The sequence below is a fragment of the Penicillium griseofulvum genome (genome assembly GCF_001561935.1).
Source record: "Penicillium griseofulvum strain PG3 chromosome Unknown contig_10, whole genome shotgun sequence".
Lineage (NCBI taxonomy): Eukaryota > Fungi > Ascomycota > Eurotiomycetes > Eurotiales > Aspergillaceae > Penicillium > Penicillium griseofulvum.
The window spans coordinates 638,573-660,446 of record NW_024467433.1 but is presented as its reverse complement, the minus strand read 5'-3'; the positions used below and the strand labels follow the sequence as shown (position 1 = coordinate 660,446).

At 50.2% G+C, this 21,874-nt stretch overlaps 7 protein-coding genes across 7 annotated transcripts; 2 read left to right on the top strand and 5 right to left on the bottom strand.

Moving 5' to 3' along the window:
- Positions 1-815: 815 nt before the first annotated feature.
- PGRI_084230 (transcriptional regulator SIN3) lies at positions 816-5,797 on the bottom strand (the record flags this gene model as incomplete). Its single annotated transcript, XM_040796137.1, has 4 exons — positions 816-1,466; positions 1,520-5,472; positions 5,562-5,626; positions 5,706-5,797. 4 exons carry the CDS (start codon positions 5,795-5,797, stop codon positions 816-818), a joined length of 4,761 nt encoding a protein of 1,586 aa, XP_040650675.1.
- Positions 5,798-7,040: 1,243 nt separating this feature from the next.
- PGRI_084220 (protein phosphatase 2A regulatory subunit CDC55) lies at positions 7,041-8,858 on the bottom strand (the record flags this gene model as incomplete). The annotated part of the gene is made up of 5 exons (XM_040796136.1): positions 7,041-7,064; positions 7,122-7,684; positions 7,738-8,386; positions 8,462-8,681; positions 8,815-8,858. The coding sequence occupies 5 exons, from the start codon at positions 8,856-8,858 to the stop codon at positions 7,041-7,043; spliced, it is 1,500 nt and encodes a 499-aa protein (XP_040650674.1).
- A 1,379-nt stretch (positions 8,859-10,237) lies between these two features.
- On the top strand, positions 10,238-11,305 carry PGRI_084210 (uncharacterized protein; the record flags this gene model as incomplete). The annotated part of the gene is made up of 1 exon (XM_040796135.1): positions 10,238-11,305. The coding sequence occupies one exon, from the start codon at positions 10,238-10,240 to the stop codon at positions 11,303-11,305; it is 1,068 nt and encodes a 355-aa protein (XP_040650673.1).
- Positions 11,306-11,816: 511 nt separating this feature from the next.
- osm1 (putative fumarate reductase Osm1) lies at positions 11,817-13,727 on the bottom strand (the record flags this gene model as incomplete). Its single annotated transcript, XM_040796134.1, has 2 exons — positions 11,817-13,639; positions 13,691-13,727. 2 exons carry the CDS (start codon positions 13,725-13,727, stop codon positions 11,817-11,819), a joined length of 1,860 nt encoding a protein of 619 aa, XP_040650672.1.
- Positions 13,728-14,877: 1,150 nt separating this feature from the next.
- PGRI_084190 (aldehyde dehydrogenase) lies at positions 14,878-16,579 on the bottom strand (the record flags this gene model as incomplete). Its single annotated transcript, XM_040796133.1, has 4 exons — positions 14,878-15,022; positions 15,115-15,560; positions 15,649-16,042; positions 16,116-16,579. The coding sequence occupies 4 exons, from the start codon at positions 16,577-16,579 to the stop codon at positions 14,878-14,880; spliced, it is 1,449 nt and encodes a 482-aa protein (XP_040650671.1).
- Positions 16,580-17,888: 1,309 nt separating this feature from the next.
- Positions 17,889-19,032, top strand: PGRI_084180 (uncharacterized protein; the record flags this gene model as incomplete). Its single annotated transcript, XM_040796132.1, has 3 exons — positions 17,889-18,075; positions 18,126-18,196; positions 18,250-19,032. 3 exons carry the CDS (start codon positions 17,889-17,891, stop codon positions 19,030-19,032), a joined length of 1,041 nt encoding a protein of 346 aa, XP_040650670.1.
- A 758-nt stretch (positions 19,033-19,790) lies between these two features.
- PGRI_084170 (PCI domain-containing protein) lies at positions 19,791-21,110 on the bottom strand (the record flags this gene model as incomplete). Its single annotated transcript, XM_040796131.1, has 2 exons — positions 19,791-19,820; positions 19,872-21,110. 2 exons carry the CDS (start codon positions 21,108-21,110, stop codon positions 19,791-19,793), a joined length of 1,269 nt encoding a protein of 422 aa, XP_040650669.1.
- Between the last annotated feature and the right edge of the window lie 764 nt (positions 21,111-21,874).

Genomic DNA, 21,874 nt, shown 5'->3' with positions numbered 1-21,874 from the left:
TTAATTTCTCCCTCCCCATATAATTTTTTATTATTTCCTAGATGATACCCTCAAAAAGAAAAATATTCATAATGACGTCAACCACGGCATTGGTTCGGCGTTGACTGAAACTCGGGATTCTCTCGGTTTTCGCTAATTTTGGTCTTTTCCCTTCCCATTTTAGTCCTATACTCCTTGCATATAGCTATTATCGAACACATTCTTTTCATTTTACTCTCCCTTTATGATATAGCTAGAATAAAAAATAATGTAATATACAACTTTAAAAAAAAAAAGTAGACACCGAGTTTCCCCCGAGTTCGGGAATCGGCTATGCAAGTTCGGCCACACGGAGATTTGCATATCCACAATTCCCTTGGGATAAGATTCCCGCTAGTCGTGCCGATTCAGAAGGAGAAGCCGATGATCCGGAGACACTTTTCCCCAGAAGTTCGAGTCAATTACCGCATTAGGATGAACATACTCTAAGGAGTAATACTTCAACTATTTCGGATCTAAATACCACTCCAAGATTAGACAAGAGATGGAGTTTGAATGGAGTATGAGTATGTGGTATACAGATCAATTAAATTAGGAGCAGGTCAATCTCTCTTACTATTTCATTTATGAGATAAAAGTAAGAGATACGTGAAAATAAAAGAGAGATACAAGTACAAACTACGGAATCCGTGAAATGAAAAAGGGAAAAAAAAGAACAAAACTATTCGCAATTTCCTCATCGTGTACGCCGTCCCCCCAAATCAACAATAATGCATGTCAGTCCCCCCGGGGCCCCCCGGGGGGACTGACCCGTCGTAAAAGTTACACTCCACCACTTACGCCTCCGCTGCAGGCTCGGCGTCAGCCATCTCAACATCCCCGCCCTCATCCTTCTCCTCGGCGGGGGCGGCGGAACCAGACGCAGATCCCTCACGGCCCGGGGCAGGGCTATCCGAGAGGGTCCCGTCGACCCAGGAACGGAAGCGCTGGTTGCTCTCGTCCACCTGGTCCTTGCTAAGGCCGCGGGCCCAGGCCGGGTTGTTGACGAACTTCTCGACGAAGCGGTCATGGCGCTTCTCGCGCAGCGCGGCCTTCTCCTTGGCCTGCTCCTCGACCTGGGCCTTGATGGCATCGGCGTCGGCGTCCTTCTCCGGGATGGGAGCGTTGGAGCGCCAGAACCAGTCGTAGGTGGAAGGCTGGTACAACATGGTGTAGTTGTTGGCGCAGATGCGGATGGTCAGGCCATCGTGATGCTGGAGGGTGCGGTAGTAGCGATCGTACTCTTCATCTTCTTCGAGCTTGGGAGGAAGGTTGCGTTTCAGCAGTGGCAGGCGCATCTTTGAGAATTGAACGCCTTCGGTGGGGTCACGCATCGAATAGGCGGTCACGTAGTAGGACCAGCGCTCTTCCGGGGTGAGTTCCTCATTGTCAAGAGTTGCATCTTCGCTGGTCATGACTTGGACAGTGACGCGGCTGTCGGTAGGGTACTGAAGAATTTGTTAGTTGTTGTCAAGGGATTCATAGAAATTGGAAGACTCACGAAAGTAACACGGTAGATATCACCATCCTTGACCAGTCGCTCGACTTGCTTGCGGTACTGGATCTCCTGGTGGTGGGTAGTCTCCTCCTTCTCCCGTTCCTTGAAGAAAAGATTGACAATATCGGAGCTGCGATCGCGAGAATCTCCGGTGAAGATAGACGCCACGAACTTGGAAATGGAGGAGAAAATGCGCTCGAGGTTGTAGAGCAGGTATCCGCTCTGCATGTAGAAGCGACGCAGGGTCTCTTCCAGGTGAACCTGATCAATATCGCCCTTAATGACCTCCTCGCACATACGCACGATCTGCTTGTAAAGGTTGGCCTTGGGATCGACATCATAGAAGAAATCACTAGGGAATCGATCGATCAAGCACAACTCGTGGGCAGCCTTGGGTAGAACGCCACGTCGGACTTGTTCTCGGGCTGACTCCTCTTGCTCCTTGATGCGCAGGAGACGCGAGTAGAGGATCTCAAAGGTACGCAAGAAGCAGAAGATGTTCAGGTTGCAGTACATGTGGTGTTCCTTCTTCTTGTACTTCTCGTTGAGTGTGTACTCGTGCTCAAGGTTGAAGTTGCCCTTTCCAGGATGCTCCATCCATCGCAGCTCAGCCACATCAAATGAATCCTCAGACTCAGAGACGGTGGAAGTAACTTGGACAACAGGGGTCTCGTCATGAATGTTCATTTCCTCTTTTGCGGGCTTCTCGGTCTGACTCTCAGTCTGACCTCCGTGTACAAGGGCCTCACGCAGAAGATCCAGCTTCTGCAAGTCCGCCCCCTTGCGGCTCCCATTTGAGGCATCATCATTGGCATAAGTATCATCGTCATCATTGATGGCGTTGTAGACTTCGTCCATGTACAAGTTGAAAGTGTAACGATCCAGGCCGAAGAAGGTAGGAATGAAATCCCTGATAAAGTTCATGAGTCGCTGAGGTTCAGCGCCAAAGCCATTGGTGTTGCGGTCAAAGTACAAGAAAAGCAAGTAGACAGCGTCCAGGAGAACCTCAATATCTTTGAACAGGTACTCAGCCTGGTACTTGAGGGAGGTCCGGCCACTCTTGCGACCAGCCTTTGCATCCTCAAGCTTGGTCTGCAGGTCTTGCTGGATGTTCTTGGCGACAAAGAGCTTCTTATCGGTTTGCTTGGTGGCGATGGCTTGGTGGTCAAGACTGCGCCAGTATGCTCGCTGCATCTGTTCGCGCCAGACTTTGTCCCACTCGCGCTGGCAGGCCTTCCATTCCTCAAGTTTTTGCTTCAAGCGGTAAAGCACAATGGGAAGGACATGGCATGGACGAAGGAACATGTCTCGGATGACCTTCTCGCCGCGTTGACGGTCGTAAATCTTCTTGATGACACGCTGGTAAATTGCCTCGCTCTGGCCACCGAGACCCTGTGGCAATTTGAATGCCATGCGTTCCGCATCACTCATGTAGAGGAATTGCTGGCAAATGGGCTCGATCAGCTGGATGGTGCGGGTGCAAGCCTCGATGTGGTGATCGTAGTCGTGACGATCTTCTTCAATGCGATGCAAAGCGTCTTCATACTGGTTCTTGCGGTGTGCAACAAAGCCAGAATCTTCCGAAGCCCAGGTGGGATGTGAGGCCCAATCGTCATTGAGAACACCGTTGCAAAGCGGATCACGCCCGCTGCAGGGCTTTTGGCGCTCGCGCTTGGGAAGAAGTCGGTAACTCGGTCCCAGAGACCGGCAGTGAGCAAGGTTGACGACACCGGATTCCGGGTTGGCCTTGGGGTCGATAAGCTTGTCCTCAGGCTCTTCGGCGCTCATGAAACGTCTAAACCAGCTCATGAGCTCAGCATTGGACCCGATGTATCCCTCGGCCCTCTTGACCAGGACGTGACGGTCGAGAAGATCCGTGGTGTACAGGTTGCAAAGCTTCAGGAAGTCGCTGAACACTTGCTTGTTGGCGATGAATTTCTTCACGCGGTCAAAGAATGCGATCTCTTCCTGGCTAGGTGTCATTGAGACAGAGGGAGGAAGAGGCTCTGGAAGAGCGGGGATCAAAGTAGGAGAGACGTTAGCCATGTCGACAGAAGGCTTTCCATGGTGGTATTTCGGTCTCTTGCTAGCGTTACCGAACTGACCCTGACCACCTCTGCCTGCCTCGGACAAGCGAGCAGCTTCAGAACCGGCAGGTCCCGAGATAGAGCCAACGCCACCAGGGCCACCACGACGCTTCTTGTTTTCCTTGGGGTCCTTAACATTGAACTGACCCAGAGGAGGCATCTTGACGTCACGGTTAGGGGTCTGGGAGGTGAAACCTGCAGGTTCACCACGTAGGTTGCTAAGAGGAGCTTGCTCTTCGGCTTGGCGCTGCGCAGCCACTTGTTTGGCATGGGCGGCAGATTCCGGCAGGAATTGTTTGAAATCCTCCAAGAGATCTGGGGCAGTGTTGAACAACTGAGTAACCTGTCCATAAACATCCTGGATAGGCTTTGACTCCCGTTGGTAAGTTTGGAGTATCTCAAGGAACTGCTTGTAGATCTCTGGCGCACTTGAGAAGCGGTTCTTGATCTTGTTCACATAGCTGATAGCGTGGTTAAACTCCACAGGACCACGCTTGTTTAGATCCTGAGCACCCTGGAGCATACCAGTCCCGACGCCAGCCAAGTTGTTCATCGGCTGGGTGAGACTAGAGTTCTGTCCAGCAGCCGTAACTCCCATCAGAGACGATCTGCCAAGTCCAGCGGACGCTGCGGAGGCCGCGCCTTGGAGCTGTGCCACTCCGCGGTGGTCTTGCTGATGAGTCATGGCGGATGCAGCCTGTTGCTCCTGTTGGGTGGGGTATCCATAATGGTGATCCTGAGCGGGACCTGGTCCATCCTGTTGGTACATGCCACCCATCATTCTCGAGCCAGGAGAGTAAGATCCAGAAGCGGGGCCTTGCTGTTGATCTTGTTGCTGGGCTTGTTGCCAGCCAGGTCGAGTTTGGTCACGATAGAAATCAGACCGGCCATGTGGGTCACTAGAGGGGGGTACATTGGTGGTGATTGTCTCAAAAGGACGTCCTGCACGTGGCATGCTCAGTGTGTTTGTACCAGACGGGGTTGTGACCCGAATAGCATCAGGGTTGTCTTCGGTACCGCACTCAATGCGATAGCCAGGGGGCAAAAAGGTGTTAAATCCTTGAATAAGAGCGGGGTGACCATTGAAAAGTGTCGAAACACGTTGAATCACACCAGGCGTGTCGATAGCCTGGCTCTTGAAATCCTTCATGATATCCAAGAAACGGTTGTAGACATCTGGCTGGTCAACAAAACGTACCTTGACCTGGTCTAGGTAGCTGAGAGCATCGTTGAGAATCGGCTGCTGGCCCTGAGCAAGAGCCGCAACATTTCCTGGGATTTGCTGCCCGGCGGCATTGTATGCCATCATAGGCTGTCCTGGTGGACCACCAGGGTGCTGCATGTACGAGCGAGGGGTGCCTTCGCCGTGTTGCATCTGAGCACCGAACAAGCCAGCCGCAGACTGAGGTCCGCCCTGGTGGCCGTTCTGCGGGTTTCCGCCTAGGGTTGAGAGGAGTCCACCGGGGCCGTGAATGGAGTTGGGGACTTTATTGGCCACGGGTTGATGAAGGGGAATCGAGCCAGTGTGGCTTTGCACAGGGTGGTGGGGCTGATCGCGGCGTTCAAGCTGACGTTCGATTTGTTCACGATGGTCACGCTCGCGCTCGCGCTCACGGTGAGCCATTTCTTCCTGGCGCTGGCGCTCGATGATTTCGCGCTCCCTGGAGTCCCGCTCCCGCTCCCGGTTGAGCTGGGGAGAAGCGTGTTGCATGGCTTGACCAATTCCGGGGAGGGAATGGCCGCTGTTATGCGACGGGCCTGCTGGGTGCTGGCCGTACGCGGAAGGTTGGTGCTGACCTCCGTGCGTCTGGCTCAATTCTGCCAGTCCAGGAAGAGAATGGCCGCCTGACTGGCTAGGGTGGTAGGGTGCTATAATAGAATGACAAGTCAGCTCAAACGTTTTTTTCGCCATGGAATTTTCCTGGGGAAATCCATGGTTCAAAGAAAGAGGGACTCACCACCTGGAGGGGGAAGTACTGGGCCCGAGGGCTGGGAGGCCTGGCCTTGCTGAGAGGGATTTTGACTATAGAAGCGCAAGAATATCATGTTAGTATACATATCAAGCCACTTTTACTATAGAGGACTGCTCGTGCCTGAATGACCCCAGGGGCCGAGGCTGCTGGTTCATTTGATCGATGCCAGGATGCGACGGCGGCCCACCAGAGGAGTGCCAGTTATCGTTGCCAGAGTTCATGATGTATGCACGAACCCCGGTTGGGGAGAAGTAGAGAGGGAGGTTTGACGGATAAGAAGGGTCGAGGAGGGGAGAAAAAGTAAGGCTGTAATCGAAGAGCTGGAGCTCGTAGTCTCGTGTGTATGAATCGACTGGCAACGCTCAGGTTGCACTAGGGTCACAGCATGACCCGGAATCTTGCAGATAAGAAGACAGGAACCGACTCCACGCAGCAAGAAAGAACCGGCAGAGATGTATGATATGACAAGGAGACACAAACTGGGGTGATGGAATTGCGCGCGACCGATCGCGGGCTCCAGTGGAGGCTTTCCTGTCCGGCGCTAACCTATTGTGGCTTAGTTAGTACTTCTCGGACATTTGATTCTCCGAAGTGTATTCAGAATTCATTGAATACAGTATTGATGGTATTTATTGGCGGGATTTCCGTCAATAGGAGATGTTACATTGGTCATGGTTTGTATTGTGCGATAGGTCAATTTCAGTCCGCCTTCGTCATCGCCCGCCATTGCCGGCAGAAAAACATGACAGGCATTGAGTGAAAAGTTACAATGATGAATAGCACGAGTCATAAATGGAGGTCAATCGTCTAAATAGAGTGGTAGCCTATTGTTCATAGTGTAGCCTAATCCCTATGTCAAACTGCATAATCAGGCTTGACCTGATGGCTGGGGATACCTCTCGCTTGTCAAGCCTCGGAAAGGGGCGGAGGGTAAGGGCTGGCCAACAATGCCGAGCTGAGTGGCCTCAATTTCATCCTTTTCAGGGTCCATTCGAAGGATTCTTCAGACTTTTTCGTAAATAGTCAAATAAGAAAAAGACCCAAACCGTAAAATTATATTGTTCTGCTTAGAATTTCTAACATCTCAATACCAGTTAGCTACCAAATCTATAGGTCTTTCAGTACTAACTATGGAAAGGGCCTCAAACAGGCATGACATTCTCTATCATGAGTTGGCCACCATACGCCTCTGGCAACCCCACTGCAATAGCAGGAAAAGAGTAAAGGGGACATAGGTAAAGAAAATCCAGGCCTCCAACACTCAGATGAGTTCCACAATGAAAGCAGAGATAGGGAACTGGGTGAAGGGAAAGTCCTGTGATTATGGAACCTGTGGCTATCATTATTTTCTTGGTTTTCATTCTTCATATCTTGCCTGTTCAGGCCCTCCAGCCACCCGATCCAAACCCCAGATGCGCCTGTCCATGGAAAATGATAATGGCCTTGTGATTGTACTTTGTGCGATTAAAGAGCGGAGAAGACAAAGAGCTATATTCGCAGTTAGCATTGTCGGGGTTGGAATGGAGACAAAAAAGAATAGCTTACGTTGTTGGTCGCCGCAATAGCAATGCTGTCTTCAAATGGATGCCAGCTCATGTGCAAGATCTTCTTGTTGAAGTCAATCTGATCGGCATCGGTCTCCTTCTTCATGCGACTGCCGGGGCCGGCAGGGCTGCCGGATCGAGAACCGGCCTTCTTTCCGTTACCCTTGCTCATTGGCGTCGGTACACCAACCTTCTTCGCCTTGAATGCCGACTTGTCTGCCTGGAGCACAATCTCCGTATCCTTTTGTTCTTCTGTGGGGTAGATCATGAAGTTGTTGTTGTAACTGCCGGTCATAACATTCTCCGCGTCGCCAGAGAAGACGACTTCGAACTTGTCGAAGATGCTATCGTTCTCGTACGTATCGCAGAGGCGAGGGCGTAGGTGCTCGTGAATGGGGATGGTCTTGATTGGCTGGCGTTCCATGTTGACATCCCAAATCTTCACTGTCAAATAATCCCTGGACACAATGTACCGCCCGTCATTAGAGAATCGCACGTCGGAGATGGAGGAAATAATCTCGGAGAAGAAGGAACGGGACGAGGCATCCTCTTCTTGTTCGAACTCTGCATAGACGGTCAGTAAAAGGTAGCTGACACAAACCCATAGTTGTACGTACGCTTGGCGTGTTCGTCGCACAACGCCCGTTGCCGCATATCCGCAAGCTTGATTGTACCCTTGGAACTGGCATACATGAACCAGTTACAGCTAACGGGGTGGAATTCGGCCGCAGTGATGACTTCCGTAAGCTCCTCCATATTCGCTGGCTTGATATCGACGATGTTGAAGCTCTGGTCCTGGATGTTGAGGTTCCATAGGTTCACTCGGAGGTCGTCACTGCTGATAAAGGTTTCACCATCGCTGTTAACGGAAATGCTATTTATATGATACGCGTGAGCGTTGGCGTATGTTCTCCGCGGAACGGCGGCAACCACAGTATCATGGTGTGTCAGACGAGGCAGCTTGAGCGCAGAGGGGTCCTTGAAGGATACGCGGGGTGCGCGAGCCATACCCCCACCCCCAACAGGGTTCGCTGGAGTGAGTTCATTCGATAAGTTGTTCTCTGCGACTACTTTCAGCGACTTGTCAAAGACCTTCCAAAGCTTTATCGTCTTGTCGTTCGTCGAGAGGAGGAAATGGGAGGCATTCTGTCGTCGGCACCATTTTATCTTGTTGATCTTCTCTTCGATCTCTAGCGACTTGAGATAATCGAACTCTGGCTCGTGTGACTGGAACTCTGTGTGAAACTTATACTCGCAGGTTTTTTTCTGTGTTCAGTGATTAGCCCACGACAAGACAGAAAGCAGAAAAATCCCATAAAAAGACTGGAGGGGGTAGGGTACCGTCTCGTTTCGCTCAAATAACACCACTCTTCCTCCCTTGTCACCAGTGGCCAAATAGTTACCAGTGTGGTCAAATTCGACGGTGGAGATGATGTCCGCTACAGAATGCTTGTCAGTTGATGCACTCTGTGGAAATTGACCAGGTTTGGCCGCGTAGTGCGAGGGAGGCTGCCAATTACCTTCTGTGATATCTTCTACATCTCCTTTATCGCCGAAGCATCTGAGATCAAGTTAGCTGCCATTCAGTGATTCTTTGTGGTGACGCTAGGTCGATGGCGCCTGGACAAAAGGAAGAGAAAAATCGAAATCATCGGGTGGGAACATCTGCAGGGTGCGATCCGGAGCAAACTTACTGTGTGAACTTCCAGGTAGGTGTGCCTGGATCTCTGTCTACCATCTTCACGTTCTAGTGAGCCCTTGAACGCGACAAGGGCAAGGACCAAGATAGGAGGGACGGAACGACGGGTTGGATAGGCGGACTAGCAAATGCCTCCGAAAGCTCTATTGTCGATGCAAAGAATCTGGGATGAAGCGATGTAGACGCGATAGCCGACACGAAAGGATTCGGTCGGATGGGAATAACGATTGGAGAGGGCGGAAATAAGAGACGGTCACCGGAGGCGGAGTGCGAGGGGGTTTCGAGAGCGGATGGCGGTAAGGCGAAAAGAGGGGCAAGAGGGGGAACAGCTTCAACGATCCAAGTTGGAAAGATGAGCTGAGGAATGAAGAGCTGTTGCCGAATGAGATGGCAAGGTAGCTGATGAAACACAAATGTGCTTATGAATGGACCTGCAAAAGTGAGGGGATCATAAGAGAGAAAAGTTTCTGTAAAAGGAAAGCGGTTAGAAGTCCAGAATATAAAAATCAAAAGAGTGGGATGGAGTTGCGTACTTGGTCCGGGGCGATGAAGAAAGAAGAAAAGAGGTGAAGTTGCCCAGATAAGTTGAGGCGGTGGTGGGGAGTTCGTTACCCTGAACAGTCTTTGGGCGTCAATGTCAAGTATTTCTATGTAGTATTCAACTTCATTTAAAAAATTAAATTAATTTGATTCAGATTGAATATTCAAAAGAATTTAGTCTAGGTACCTGGAAACATATGCTGACATCAACACTGTTAACCATTGTAACATCGCTCTTTGCGCCCCTCACCGGCCTTGCAACCCGTATACAACCGACTGAAGTTGGAAGAGCAATTGAAATTCCGGGTTATTATCGAGCTATTTGCGTATACTAAGCTAGATTTATCTCTTTCTAATCCATATTTAATCGTCAAAATGCCCGAAGCTGTATGCGCCTCTGTCGTCATCTTTGAGGCCCAAGCAGGTCTCCGCCAAATTAAGCATTTATATATATCATATGCTGTGTACAGAGTACTTCGTGGCAGAAAGGCAATTGAAGCCGTTGAAATCCGAAGTGTCCATACGAAGTATATCGTTGAGACTTCATATTTGAGTATAGATCTATATATATCTGATCCCGAGCATTGTCATATCTCTAGAAGAGTCTGAATTTTAAGATCCGATAACTAAAACATTTATGTAGATAGTACCCTTATTTTCTGTGATATAATAACTATTCTCTCTATTCTAGTCCATATTCCAGTCTATAGTGAATAGTATCCTATATCCATCCCAATCGACCTTCACATGCTTCCCTCCGGCCCAAGGACATTAAGCCGAACACCGAAGCTACCCCCCAAATCTCAATCTCAACACCTCAACCTCCCTCCTTATCTCTAACTCTCCTAACTACCTCCAGACTATATCCCCCAATCCAAATGAGCAACCAAGAGAACAAGCGGGGTAACCCCCCCAAACCCCAATCCAAAACCTCAACCTCAAACCCCTCCGAAACCCCCGCCCCCTCGCTAGCATCCCGCATCCAAACCTCCGCAACAGGCTTAGCAAAAAGCGCCTTCACCCCAAGCTCCGACATAGCCAATACCCTAGCATCAACGACAAACGGCAAAGCCGGTCCATCCTCCCTCCCAAATACACAGACAAGCAGGGATCTATCCGCAACCACACATGGAACTGGAACTCCCTCTGCATCTACATCTACATCTACAGCGCAATTCCGTGAACACGATACATCAAATGGACTCGCCCTACCTCCCTTGGCAGAAGACGAATTCCAGAATGGGAATTCATATGGATATGACGGGATAGAGACAACTACAGCCACCAATACAACTACAACATATCAACCCGAACACCCCCACGAAGACCTCCAAACCCCCTCCTCAACATGGAAAGGCAAAGCACGCGCCCACGACCCAACCCAACACCAACTCGAAACCGTCTGGCAGCGCCAATGGCAGGACACTCAGACAAAAGAACATGAACATACCCAAACCACAGACGGCGCAGCCGTAGTCTCCCTCCTAAGCGACGCAACCTTCGACCCCAATTTCGAAGACCCGACCACAGTCCCAGATACCGAGATTGATATCGCGGCTATGCCTCACCCGCTTTCAGCGAGCGAGAAAGAAGCTCTTGATTCTTTCCGGAAGGGGATGGGTGTGGAGGAGGAAAGAGAGGGACGGCTAACGGGACGTAGTCTCGTTCCTGATATTGATGTTTTCTTGAGTCAGGGGCTTGGGAGTTGGGAGGGGAATACAGTTACGGGTTCTACTTCCCTCCGCGATGAGGTTTTGACGAATCTCCCTGGTGCGGGGGATTGGGTTGGTGTTCAGGAGAGGTATCATGATGAGGTTTGGGGGTTTTTGCAGCCTGTGCTTGAGGAGGCGAGGGTTGAGATTGAGGGGAGGGAAGAAGGAGGGGGTGGGGAGGATGGGCCTGCTGTTAGGAGGTTGAAGATGATTTTGATGCACATGAAGGGGTGATACTGTGATATGTGCTCTTGTAGGGTTTTTGGTTTTGTTTTGATATACCATGTACATTTATGTAAATATAGGCTAGTTATACGAGAGGTAGTACGGTGAGTATTTGGCCAATTGTACAAAAATGGCCTAATAAAATAGGATTCTTATTGGCATACCTCGGCAAATTGGTTATTTAGGATTGGCTAGCCCTGGAGCTGCCTTGGATTATTGACTTTAGACGCGAGCCCCTAAGTCCTAGGGGTTAAACACTCATTACAGCTACGATTAAATCAATGAAAAACAATCTATGATTCCAAAGAATATATTCCAAAGCTATGTATGTATTTTACACAAACTGATCCAAGCAGGATCCTGGATCCTGAGGACCGGAAGCAAGCGTGCCAAAGCCAACACGACAAGAAACAACAGAAAGAGACGAAATGGGGTATGCGAGATCACACGCTAGAGGATCATATTTCATCGAGGAGAGCGGTCGTCAGGGAGAAGAGGCATGAGAGAAGGGTTAGAACCTCTACAGCTCCAGGCTAGGGGTCTCGCCATTGACACGACCGATCACAGTCTGAGCGGCGTACTTGGGGATAACCTCATCGTCGTGGAGCATAGCGAACTCCTCGGTAGCATCACGACCCATGAAGTTGTACAAGGCGTTAGCACCGCCGGGGTGCTCATCGACCCAGTTGGTGAGATCGAGGACGACGCCCTTGACCACGACCCAGAGGGACTCCTTGGTGTTGTGCTTGGCGACTTCCTCCATGGAGTACTCGGTCTCTGGGATCTTGAAGTTCGAAGGATCGGGCTTGGCGGCGGGGGCCTCGGCGGCAGCAGGAGCAGCGGGGGCAGCGAGAGCGGGGAGGCTTGCGCCGGGAGCGGCACCGCCCCACTCGACGGAGATCTTGCCAGGGGTGCTGGGGTCGATGTGGAGGGAGATCTGGCCGAGACGGGAGGAGGCGGAGGAGCCGTTGTTGATGAGCTTCTTGAAAAGGTGCTGGGAGGCAGAGTCACCAGCGACACGGCCGTAGACGACACAGCCGAGGAGGGAGGAACCGCCGAGACGGTTGGCACCGTGGACACCACCGGCGAGTTCACCGCAGGCGTAGAGGCCATCGAAGGGCTTCTGCTCGCTGTTGAGGACCTGGGCGTGCTCGTCGATCTCGATACCACCCATGGTGAAGTGGAGAACGGGCTCCATGAGAGCGACGTGGAACTCGTCGTCGAGCTTGAAGGGCATGTTGTGGAAGAAACGCTTGTTCCAGGGGTCCTTCTTCTTGCCATCGGCGATGAGGTTGTACTCGTCGAAGGTCTTCTTGAGGGCTGCTTCGCCGCAGCCGATCTCGGCAACGAGCTCGGCGCCGGTCATCTTCTTCATCAGGCCACGGCCAGAGTAGTGACGGGTGTGGAAGTCAAGGACCTTGGAGGCCTTGCTGTTGAGGACGAGACGGATGGGCCACTTGCCCTTCTCCTTCTCTTCCCACATCTTGCCGGAGACGTAGTCACGGTGACCGAGCTCGTCAGAGAAACGCTGGCCCTCGGAGTTGAGGAGGAGACCACCTTCACCACGGAGGGCCTCGGCGGCCAGGAACTTGAACTTGGCGTTGGGGTCCTTGGGGTCGACGAGACCGGTAGGGTGGACCTGGACCTTGTCCATATCGATACCGTTGGCGCCGATGGCCATCAGCATCTTCTGACCGTCACCAGTAGCGTGGGTGCCGTTGGTGGAGGATAGATTGAAGGTGTCGGGGCGGTGCTTCTTGAGGAGGGAGGTCTCACTGAAGTCGGCAGCGTAACCACCGGTAGCGAGAACGACAACACCGTCGGCAGATTTCTCCTCGCCGTTGACAGTGTAGGTAACACCGGTAACATTGTTACCAGACTTGTTGATGGAGGTGACGTTGGCCTTCTTGATGATCTGGACACGACCGGGCTCCTTCTCGGCGAGGTCTTCCAATCGCTGCATCAGGGCGTAGGTGATGGCCATACCGGGGAACTTGGCATCGTGACCACGGTGTGTGCGGGGGTGAGTGTGTCCACCGAGACGGGAGACGAGGGTGAGGTCGAGGTTGAAGACATCCTGCAGCCACTCGACGGCGGCGGCAGACTTGTAGGTCAGGACCTTGATCAGCTCGGGACGGGCCTTGTCACGGGCGGACTTAAGGGTATCGTCGTAGAACTGCTTGACGCTGTCCTGGATGCCGAGATCGGTCTGGGTGCGAGTGAGAGCACCGTTGATACCGGAGGTGGCCTTGGTAGAGTTACCACCGAAGAAAGCCTGCTTGTCCAAAACGAGGACGTTGCCACCGTTGAGGTAGACAGTGTGTGCGGCGCTGAGGCCAGAGACTGAAGAAGATCAGCTGGGGTTAGGGAGAGAATGCGGGGAGAGATGCTTACGGCCACCACCGACCACAATTACTTGAGGTGCAGCCATTATGTTATGTGTATAGGCAAAGGTAAATATGGAGAAAAAAAAGGAAAGGAGAAAGAGGAAGGATCTTAAAAGGGCTCGGGGGAGGTCAGATGCCGACGTCTATCGGCCGAGGCACAAACGTGGGGAGATGAAAGATGGGGGTACCCGCTGTAACAGTAATTGGCGACCTCTGGTTTGTCTTTCATTACGGTCGATCTGGGGAAGGGGGGGATCACATGCGATATAATATTTAAAATCATTTTAATGTAACAACGGAGTATAGACTTGTTAAGTCTAGATCTGTTTCATTTTCACATGCATTTACATATCACATTCCAGTCCTAAACTCCTGTGAAGGGAGCACTTGAATAGTAAAAGACGGCTCGGAAAGTGACCGGAATTAGACATATAGTACGGAGTACCCGGAGTATTGTGTTTTCGAGCAGAAACAGTGCTGGGATATTGAATTCCGGCTTCCTCGGTACTTACAGTGGTAGCTGATCACGGTGTGAGCCTCGGAATAAGACTCACGGTCCGGAATTCCCGAATTGTGTATGGCATGATGAACAAAGTACGAAGTTTTAGATTTGAATGCTTCAATTCTATAAGTCTTAAGGTATAGATGTTATGTATTTCAATACTTTGATATTCAAATTCATCTCGTCCGAGAGATCCAAGGGACAACCAGAAACAGGTAAACTCAGTTGCCGGATGAGGAACACCTGGTCTCTGATTGGTGGAAAGCAGGGGTGGGACTGACCTAATCCGGGGATGGGAATTGCCTCAGTGGGACTGATGACATCATATAACACCGTGTATTCTTTTGGATTCAAACGCCGACTGGAAGTCTAAGCTTTTGCTGTATGAAAATATAAAGAGTCGCATGCTTGAACTTGAGATTTGACCTCATTTTTGACAACCCAATATTTTATTGGCATATAGGGAATCTGCTGAACAGTCGGGTGAGAAACTTACCGAGAACGTATACGAGAATCTAGGGCGAGAAGATCGTCGAATTGAGTTTCTCGGGCGAGACGAATGGCCTATACATATAAAATAGGCATAAAATATGGCAGTGTTGGCCCTGGGAGCAGACCTGCAATACATATGTGCAGCTAAACGTTACTAAATAAAATCCAACCAAAACGCTGACAGCAAATCCAAAATATCCCTAATCCATCCAGGTAACACTCTTCGTAACCAAGAACTCATTCAATCCCTCATCAGTATTGAACCGACCCCAGCCACTATTCTTCACACCGCCATGAGGAAGAGCCGGCTCATCATGGATCGTCATACTATTAATATGAACCGCCCTACAATAAAGTCAGCAAAACAGATCCACAGTCTGTATCCACCGAATCCACCAGAATCGGAATAACAAAAGTGAATGGGTCACACAACATACCCAGATTGAATCCGCTTAGCCATCGCCAAGCCCCTCCGCAGATCCTCCGTAAACACAGATGCCGAAAGTCCATACCCACTTCCATTCGCGAGACGAATCGCCTCCTCCTCGGTGTCGAAGGGCATACACGCCGCAACTGACGCGAAGGACTCTTCCTGCCACAACGCCATGTCTTCCTTCACACCGCCCAGAACGGCGGGCGCCATGCGCACCCCCGAGTCGGTCGGGATGCTGTCCGCAGACCCGGAGATGAAGTGTGCGCCTGCTGAGATGGCGTTGGCGATGAGGGCTTCGACGCGGGCCTTGGAGGCTGTGTTGACGAGTGTTGGTGGGAGGGCAGAGGCTGCAGCACCGGCAGCGAGGGCTTTCTGAAGGGCTTCTATGAAGGCCGGGAGGATGGAAGTGTGGACGAGGATTCGGTCGGTTGCCATGCAAATTTGGCCGGACTAAAGGAAGAAATGGGTTAGCTATTGACTCGGAGATAGATATAGAAATAAATATGCGACATGCAATATATGCAGGACTCAAACTTACATTCAAAAATGCACCCGCCAATACTCCTTGCACGGCAGTCTGCAAATCAGCATCATGACAAACAATCGAGCTATTCTTCCCGCCTAGCTCCATAAGACAAGGCTTAAGGTTCTGACCGCACGCGCGTGCAATCTTCCGACCCACAGCTGTGCTACCAGTGAAATTGATCTTGCGCACAGCCTCGTGCTCGATCATGGCATTGACAACCTCGGGGGCATCCTGCGGGGCACAGTGAATGATATTCAAACAGCCGGCGGGGAGACCGGCATCTTCAAAGGCACGGCCGATAGCCCAGTAACAGCGGGGAGTTAATTCAGAAGATTTAAGGACTGTTGTATTTCCTGCTGCGAGGGCACAGGCAGCGGAGCGAATTCCGAAGACATAGGGAGCGTTCCTGAACCAGTAATTAGTGATTGAAATTCCATGGAAATATTCCGTTACCTGTAAGCATAGATCGGAGTACTCACCAAGGCACAATTCCTAAAATAACACCCATCGCTTCTTTAAAAATAATCGCACTCTGTCCCTCTGTCTCTACAACAGGTACACTGCCACAGATCGAGGTAATGCGGCTCGCAACCTCACGTAGCATACGAACTGCAAGCGGGACTACGAACCCTGCGGAGGCGCCGATGTCAGCGCCCATCTCTTGACGCATGTACTCGGCATTGGTGTCGAGGCGGGACTCAAGGATATCGGCGGCTTTCAGGAGGATGTCGCGTCTCACGGTTGGTTTTGTTTGCGACCATGAGGGGAAGGCCGCGTTGGCGGCTTCGACGGCGCGGATTGCATCTTGAGATGTTGCGGCGGAAGCGGTCCAGATAGTTGTGTTGGTGTAAGGACTAATTACGGGGAAAGTTTTAGGGGTTGTTTCTTCCTGGCCGTTTATTATGAGGGGGACTGTAAGTCCAGTGTCGGTTGGGATTGTCATAGTGGGGGAGGGGTATATGGTAAGATAGAGGTATGGAGTATATGATGTGTGATATATGCAAGTAATGTTGGGGAAAAACAAAGAATACTATGAGTATGCAAGATAAATATTATCAATCTCTTCGGTTCCACACAGAATTTGGATCTTGACGATCTTTGCCAACTGCCATGCACTATTCCGCGCTATGCGACCACTATTTGACTGGTTCAAGTCACATTTTTGCTTTTTCTCCTTTTCCGAGGATCAATGCGGGCTTTTTTTTTTTCATATGTGGATTCATGCTATACCCAATTTTGTGTGTATCGAATCGGCACTTTCAGGGGTGTTCTAGTGATCGACAGTGTTATGAGGTCACTGAAGAGTTTGACATTCAATAGACCCACGTGCTATTTGACTTGGAAAAAAAAAAGACGACCTTTAACCATTTAGGTATGTGAATCCCCCACTGGCTTGCAGAGCGGTCTACAGTGACACGATGTGCATATGTCTACCCTGTAAGTAATTCATACGAACTGCTATATTCGGAAGCGTTCGCAGTAGCGCACTAGCTCTTAAATGTTTTAATAGCGCGATTTTTCTACGCTATCGATGAGATCTACATGTCAGTTTTTAACCGAAACTCGGCAGAGGAGTCAACCGTGGATGAGCTGATGTCCGCGGGGGTGGCTTTCCTTCTAGAGAAACTTTGGAAAACCTTGTGTTGTCTATTGAATATATCGAAAATGGATGGAGTATATAGTAAATACAGAATATAAAATATGGATATAAAGGGAATAGTACAGGTGATAGTCTCAGTCCTTACAGGGTTCCCAAAGCTTCTTAGGGTTAGTTCGTACATGACTCGAGGGTCGATCGTAGGGATATCTTTCCCTATTTGTTATCTCCACATTGAAGATCCACTGACCTATTTCGTTAATGTTCAAATGTTCCAAGGTTCTTCTATTTTTCTATGCCATTGTACCGTTCAAAGAAACAAAAAAACTAGCAAGGGGTATAACCAGCCCCGTGAGTATGTAGATCTCACCTTCACGTGGTTCAGCATATGCACGTATATCACGCAACTACCGAGATCCCTATGAGGACAAGGATCGGCCACTAGGGATGTATTGAGTGGATAAAGTGGAATGTGGAATTTTGAGCTGTCCTAGGGTACCAGGGCTCCGGGATTTGGATATACGCGCGTACCTACATGTTTTATATCAGCGAACGCCCAAACATTATGTATTAACCCAGTCATTCCTTTTTCTATTCATACCTTGCTTTTTCCTGTTTTGTACCCCACACTCCTTTAAACCACCTGAGAAGTGCAATGGCGCCAAGCAAGAAGGGATGGCAGATGATCGAGATCATTTCGGTCTTGGTCAGTCTGTGTTTCATCTCTGTGGTCTTGCGAATCATTGCTCGCCTTCGGAGGAGAGTAGGGTTCGGTGTTGATGATTATCTGAGCATGGTGTCCATGGTTCTCCTCGTTGCTATGTTGGTCGAGCTGATTCTTTGTAAGAGATTCCCCCGGATGGCAATTTCGTTCAATACTAACAGCTTATAGGGTGTTCAATTGGAGGCAATGGAGCACACATTGCGGATCTCTCGCCTGAAACCCTCATGAACTACTGGAAGGTATGTATACCCCGCAAATCCAACATCGAACATTCCAACCTAACACCACCCAGATCTTCCTCGCCAACCAATTCACCTACTTCGTACTTTGCCCTTGTATCAAGATCTCCATCATCTGCTTCTACCGCCGCCTCTTCGCAACTCCCAAGTTCCAAAAGGTTTCCTTCGGCCTAAACTGCCTAATCGCCGCCTGGGGCACAGGAATCTTCCTAGCCTGCGCAGGACAATGTCGACCCCTACGCGCATATTGGGACCACAGCATCGAAGGAACATGTTTCGACGCCCAACAATTCATCATCGTCAACCAAGCCTTCAACGTCCTCATGGACTTCGTCATCCTCGTCCTACCAATCCCAATGATCTGGAATCTCCACCGCGCATGGCAAGACAAGCTCGCCCTAAACGGAGTATTTGCACTCGGCGCCTTCGTCTGCTTCGCTAGTATCTACCGCATCGTCGTTCTCTTCTGGATCAGTCCCACAGACCCAACCTTCACCGTCTACCAGGCTACTCTGTGGACGCACATCGAGCCTGCTGTTGGCTTGATTTGCTCCAACTTACCCATCATCCGCGGACTGTTCCCGGCGCTTAAGCTGAAGAGCTCGCGCACTGGAACTGGTCCTGCGTATATCAACACGGATTATACGAACTCTCTGTTCTTGTCCAAGTCTAGCCCGCGCTCGCCGGATATCGAGTTCGTTAAGATGTACAATGCTCAGGTCGAGAGTAAAGCCCCGGGTCATCTGGGTGATGACCTACACCCGCGGATTATCAATGTCCAGACGGATATTTCGATCCTTCCTGGGAATGACTCGACTACTAGACTGAACACCTGAGTGGTGTGCTGTTGATTTACGCCGTTATGATGTGATGATATCTTTTATCTTCTTGAGAGGATGGAGTGAATGGGGGTTATTACCGAGAGAAGCTGAATCTGCTCTGACATGGTCGAATGCAAAGACGATGGACACTTCTGTCTGAGTTCGGGTATGATGACAAAACAACCTACTGGTGCCATAATAGGACCAAGCAGAGGCACGGTCTTCCAACCCAGAGCGGCATTGATATGCAACGCCAACGACTCCATACATCCACTTTCCTTTTTCTATATACTTTCCTTCACTTTATGTTCATGCATATACGACTTGCCACGGCATTTCTTGCATTCGATTACCCTTGCCAACTTCACCACCCTCATTTTGATGTTAATATGTCGGCTTCACCGACTATGATTTGATTTGCCTATACCATTTATACACCTTTCGTGTTTTAGACTTTATATATTTGATTTCCTACTCTAGCCTTCGTCTTTTAGGTTGTATTTAGCTTGATTTTCGTGTAATTAAACTTTAGTGGACGTCGAGTTTATTAAAACTTCAAGAAGCGCTTAGTTGATAAATAGGTCTGTCAAGCCATAGATGTCGCTTTTAACGACATTGATAATTAAGTATAGTCCTCGAAGATACAAAAGAGAGAACAGCAAATGAAGCTTGATTTGTCATTTCTCAGGCCGGCTAAAGGATATGCAAGAGTAGACAGAAGGCATGAATTCGTAGATCTTTCATCAGATACACACACAGACAGAGCAGTCAGTTCAATGAACCATCTGGCTTGTGGCAAATTCCTAGAATCAACATTAGCAAGAACCTCAGACAGAAAACAATCCAACACATACCGGGAACTGATCAGAGATACTAGTGGCCACCCGCTCCACATCCTCCGCAAGCTCCTGCACACCAAGATCCCACTGTCTCAGCTTCGTCCCATTAGAAGCACCCGAAGAGGAACCACCAACAGTCTCCGCATCAAACGAAATAACCCCATCAATCTGATCAATCCGACCTCGCAGTCGTCCCTGCTCAACCATACGCGCCGCATAAGCCTCCGCCTTCTCACCAGCAGACACATCACCCGAATCCTGCAACCCCAGAATCGAGCCCAGGTCATCAACATGAATATTCTCATACAGCTTGCTCGCCGCCACGAGATTGTGCTCGATTACCGCCTTATCAAGAACAGTCGTGCCATCCGCCGTAACAGCAAGCTGGTGCGGGGCAAGTTTCTTCGCGAACGCGGCAACTTCATCCGCCGTCAGGAGTCTATCGAGGAACATCTTCTCCAAGATACCGAATTCCCCAACGGAGGGCGAGCGGTCGTCTTTGTACAGACGGGCGAGAGAGCGGGAGCGCTGTGGGCCAGCGGGCGCAAGGACCGCGCATCGGATCGCCGCGGATAAGGCTGTCAGACGGTCTCCTTCGTCGACGCCGGACGCGAGACTGACATTGAAGTATTCCTGTGCGGCGTCGAGGAAGCGACGACGGGCATCGAGGATGCGGGCTTGGGAAAGCTGGAAGTAGAGTTTTGCATCGTGGTCTTCTATTTTGGAGGGGAGGTTCTTGATGCGGTTGAGGAAGGCTTCGGCGCTGGTGGTGTCGTCGTCTTCGAGGTAGTAGCGTACGATGCGGATCCAGAGACGGGCTTTGGCGGCGTCTGAGACTAGACGCTGTGAGCTATCGATGTGGATGCCCGATAAAGCGCGGGCGGCGGCTGTGTATTCTTCCTGAGATTCGTAGGCGTCTGCGAGGATCTCGCGGATTTGCGAGTCTTGTTCTTCGACTGAGGCGGAGCGCGTGTGGAGGAGGGTGATGGCGTGTTGGCCGACTTTTATTTTGGTTTCTGGGGTGAGGGATTGTAGGACTGTGATGAAGGCGTCGAGGAGGGGGCGGGCGGCCACGATGCTCACTTCCTCGCTGAGGATTGAGTCTAGATAGTAGACTAGATCTTGGGCGAGCTCGTGGCCGCTGGTGGTTGCTACCATCTCATTGAGGAGGTCGGTGTATTGCTGTAGCTTTGTTGGTTGGTGTGGATTCGCTTCGATGCCCGCTAGGGCGTTGGTCATCTTTTGGGAGGCCATGCTGCGTAGCTGATTGAGTGAAGGAGAGGTGGTGAAGAGAGTTGCTGTTAGACGTGGAGTGCTGGTGGGGACGGGGACAGCCAACTGTTATCGCGATAAGAGCTGGGATGTATACAGGCAGAGACAGGACAATGGAGCTCATTTAATCTGGACAAACATACTCCGTAGGTAGAATACGTTCGAGGAATTGGTTGATATTATTACACAAAAATAGAGCAGTTATCTAGCAGAATTATGTAGTACAAAAACCAGGTCTTTAAGAGCTAATGTCGCGTAAATATAACCAAGCAAATGGTCTGGGATCCATATGAAATATAGTATTATAGCTAAACAGATTGCAGTATGTCAATAGGCGGCATCGAGAAGGTGTGCTTCGCACCAAGTATGGAGAAGCTTGGAAAGATATATAAAGGTTGCTAATTGTGAAGTTGTTCGCATGTGGATATGACTATTGTTATGGTGACTTGAAAAGGTTCTAAGATCTCGCTCAGTGAGAGCCAGGATAATATTTGCTGAATTGATAATTATTCCTCCGAGCCACATTCGGCATTGGATTGTAGCTGAGTGTATAAATTTATAGGTATGCACCTAATACTAAAAACAAGTCGTCATACATACAAAGAACGTTGACTCTCACCGCCTACCACTTCAGGTTGAATGAAGAGCTCCAGATCTGGGTGGCGCGGACTCAATCACTGAAACACGCTTCTCACCCTATCCACCACCTCTCTCCCGATAAATCTAGCGGTGGATCGCCGGTCGCA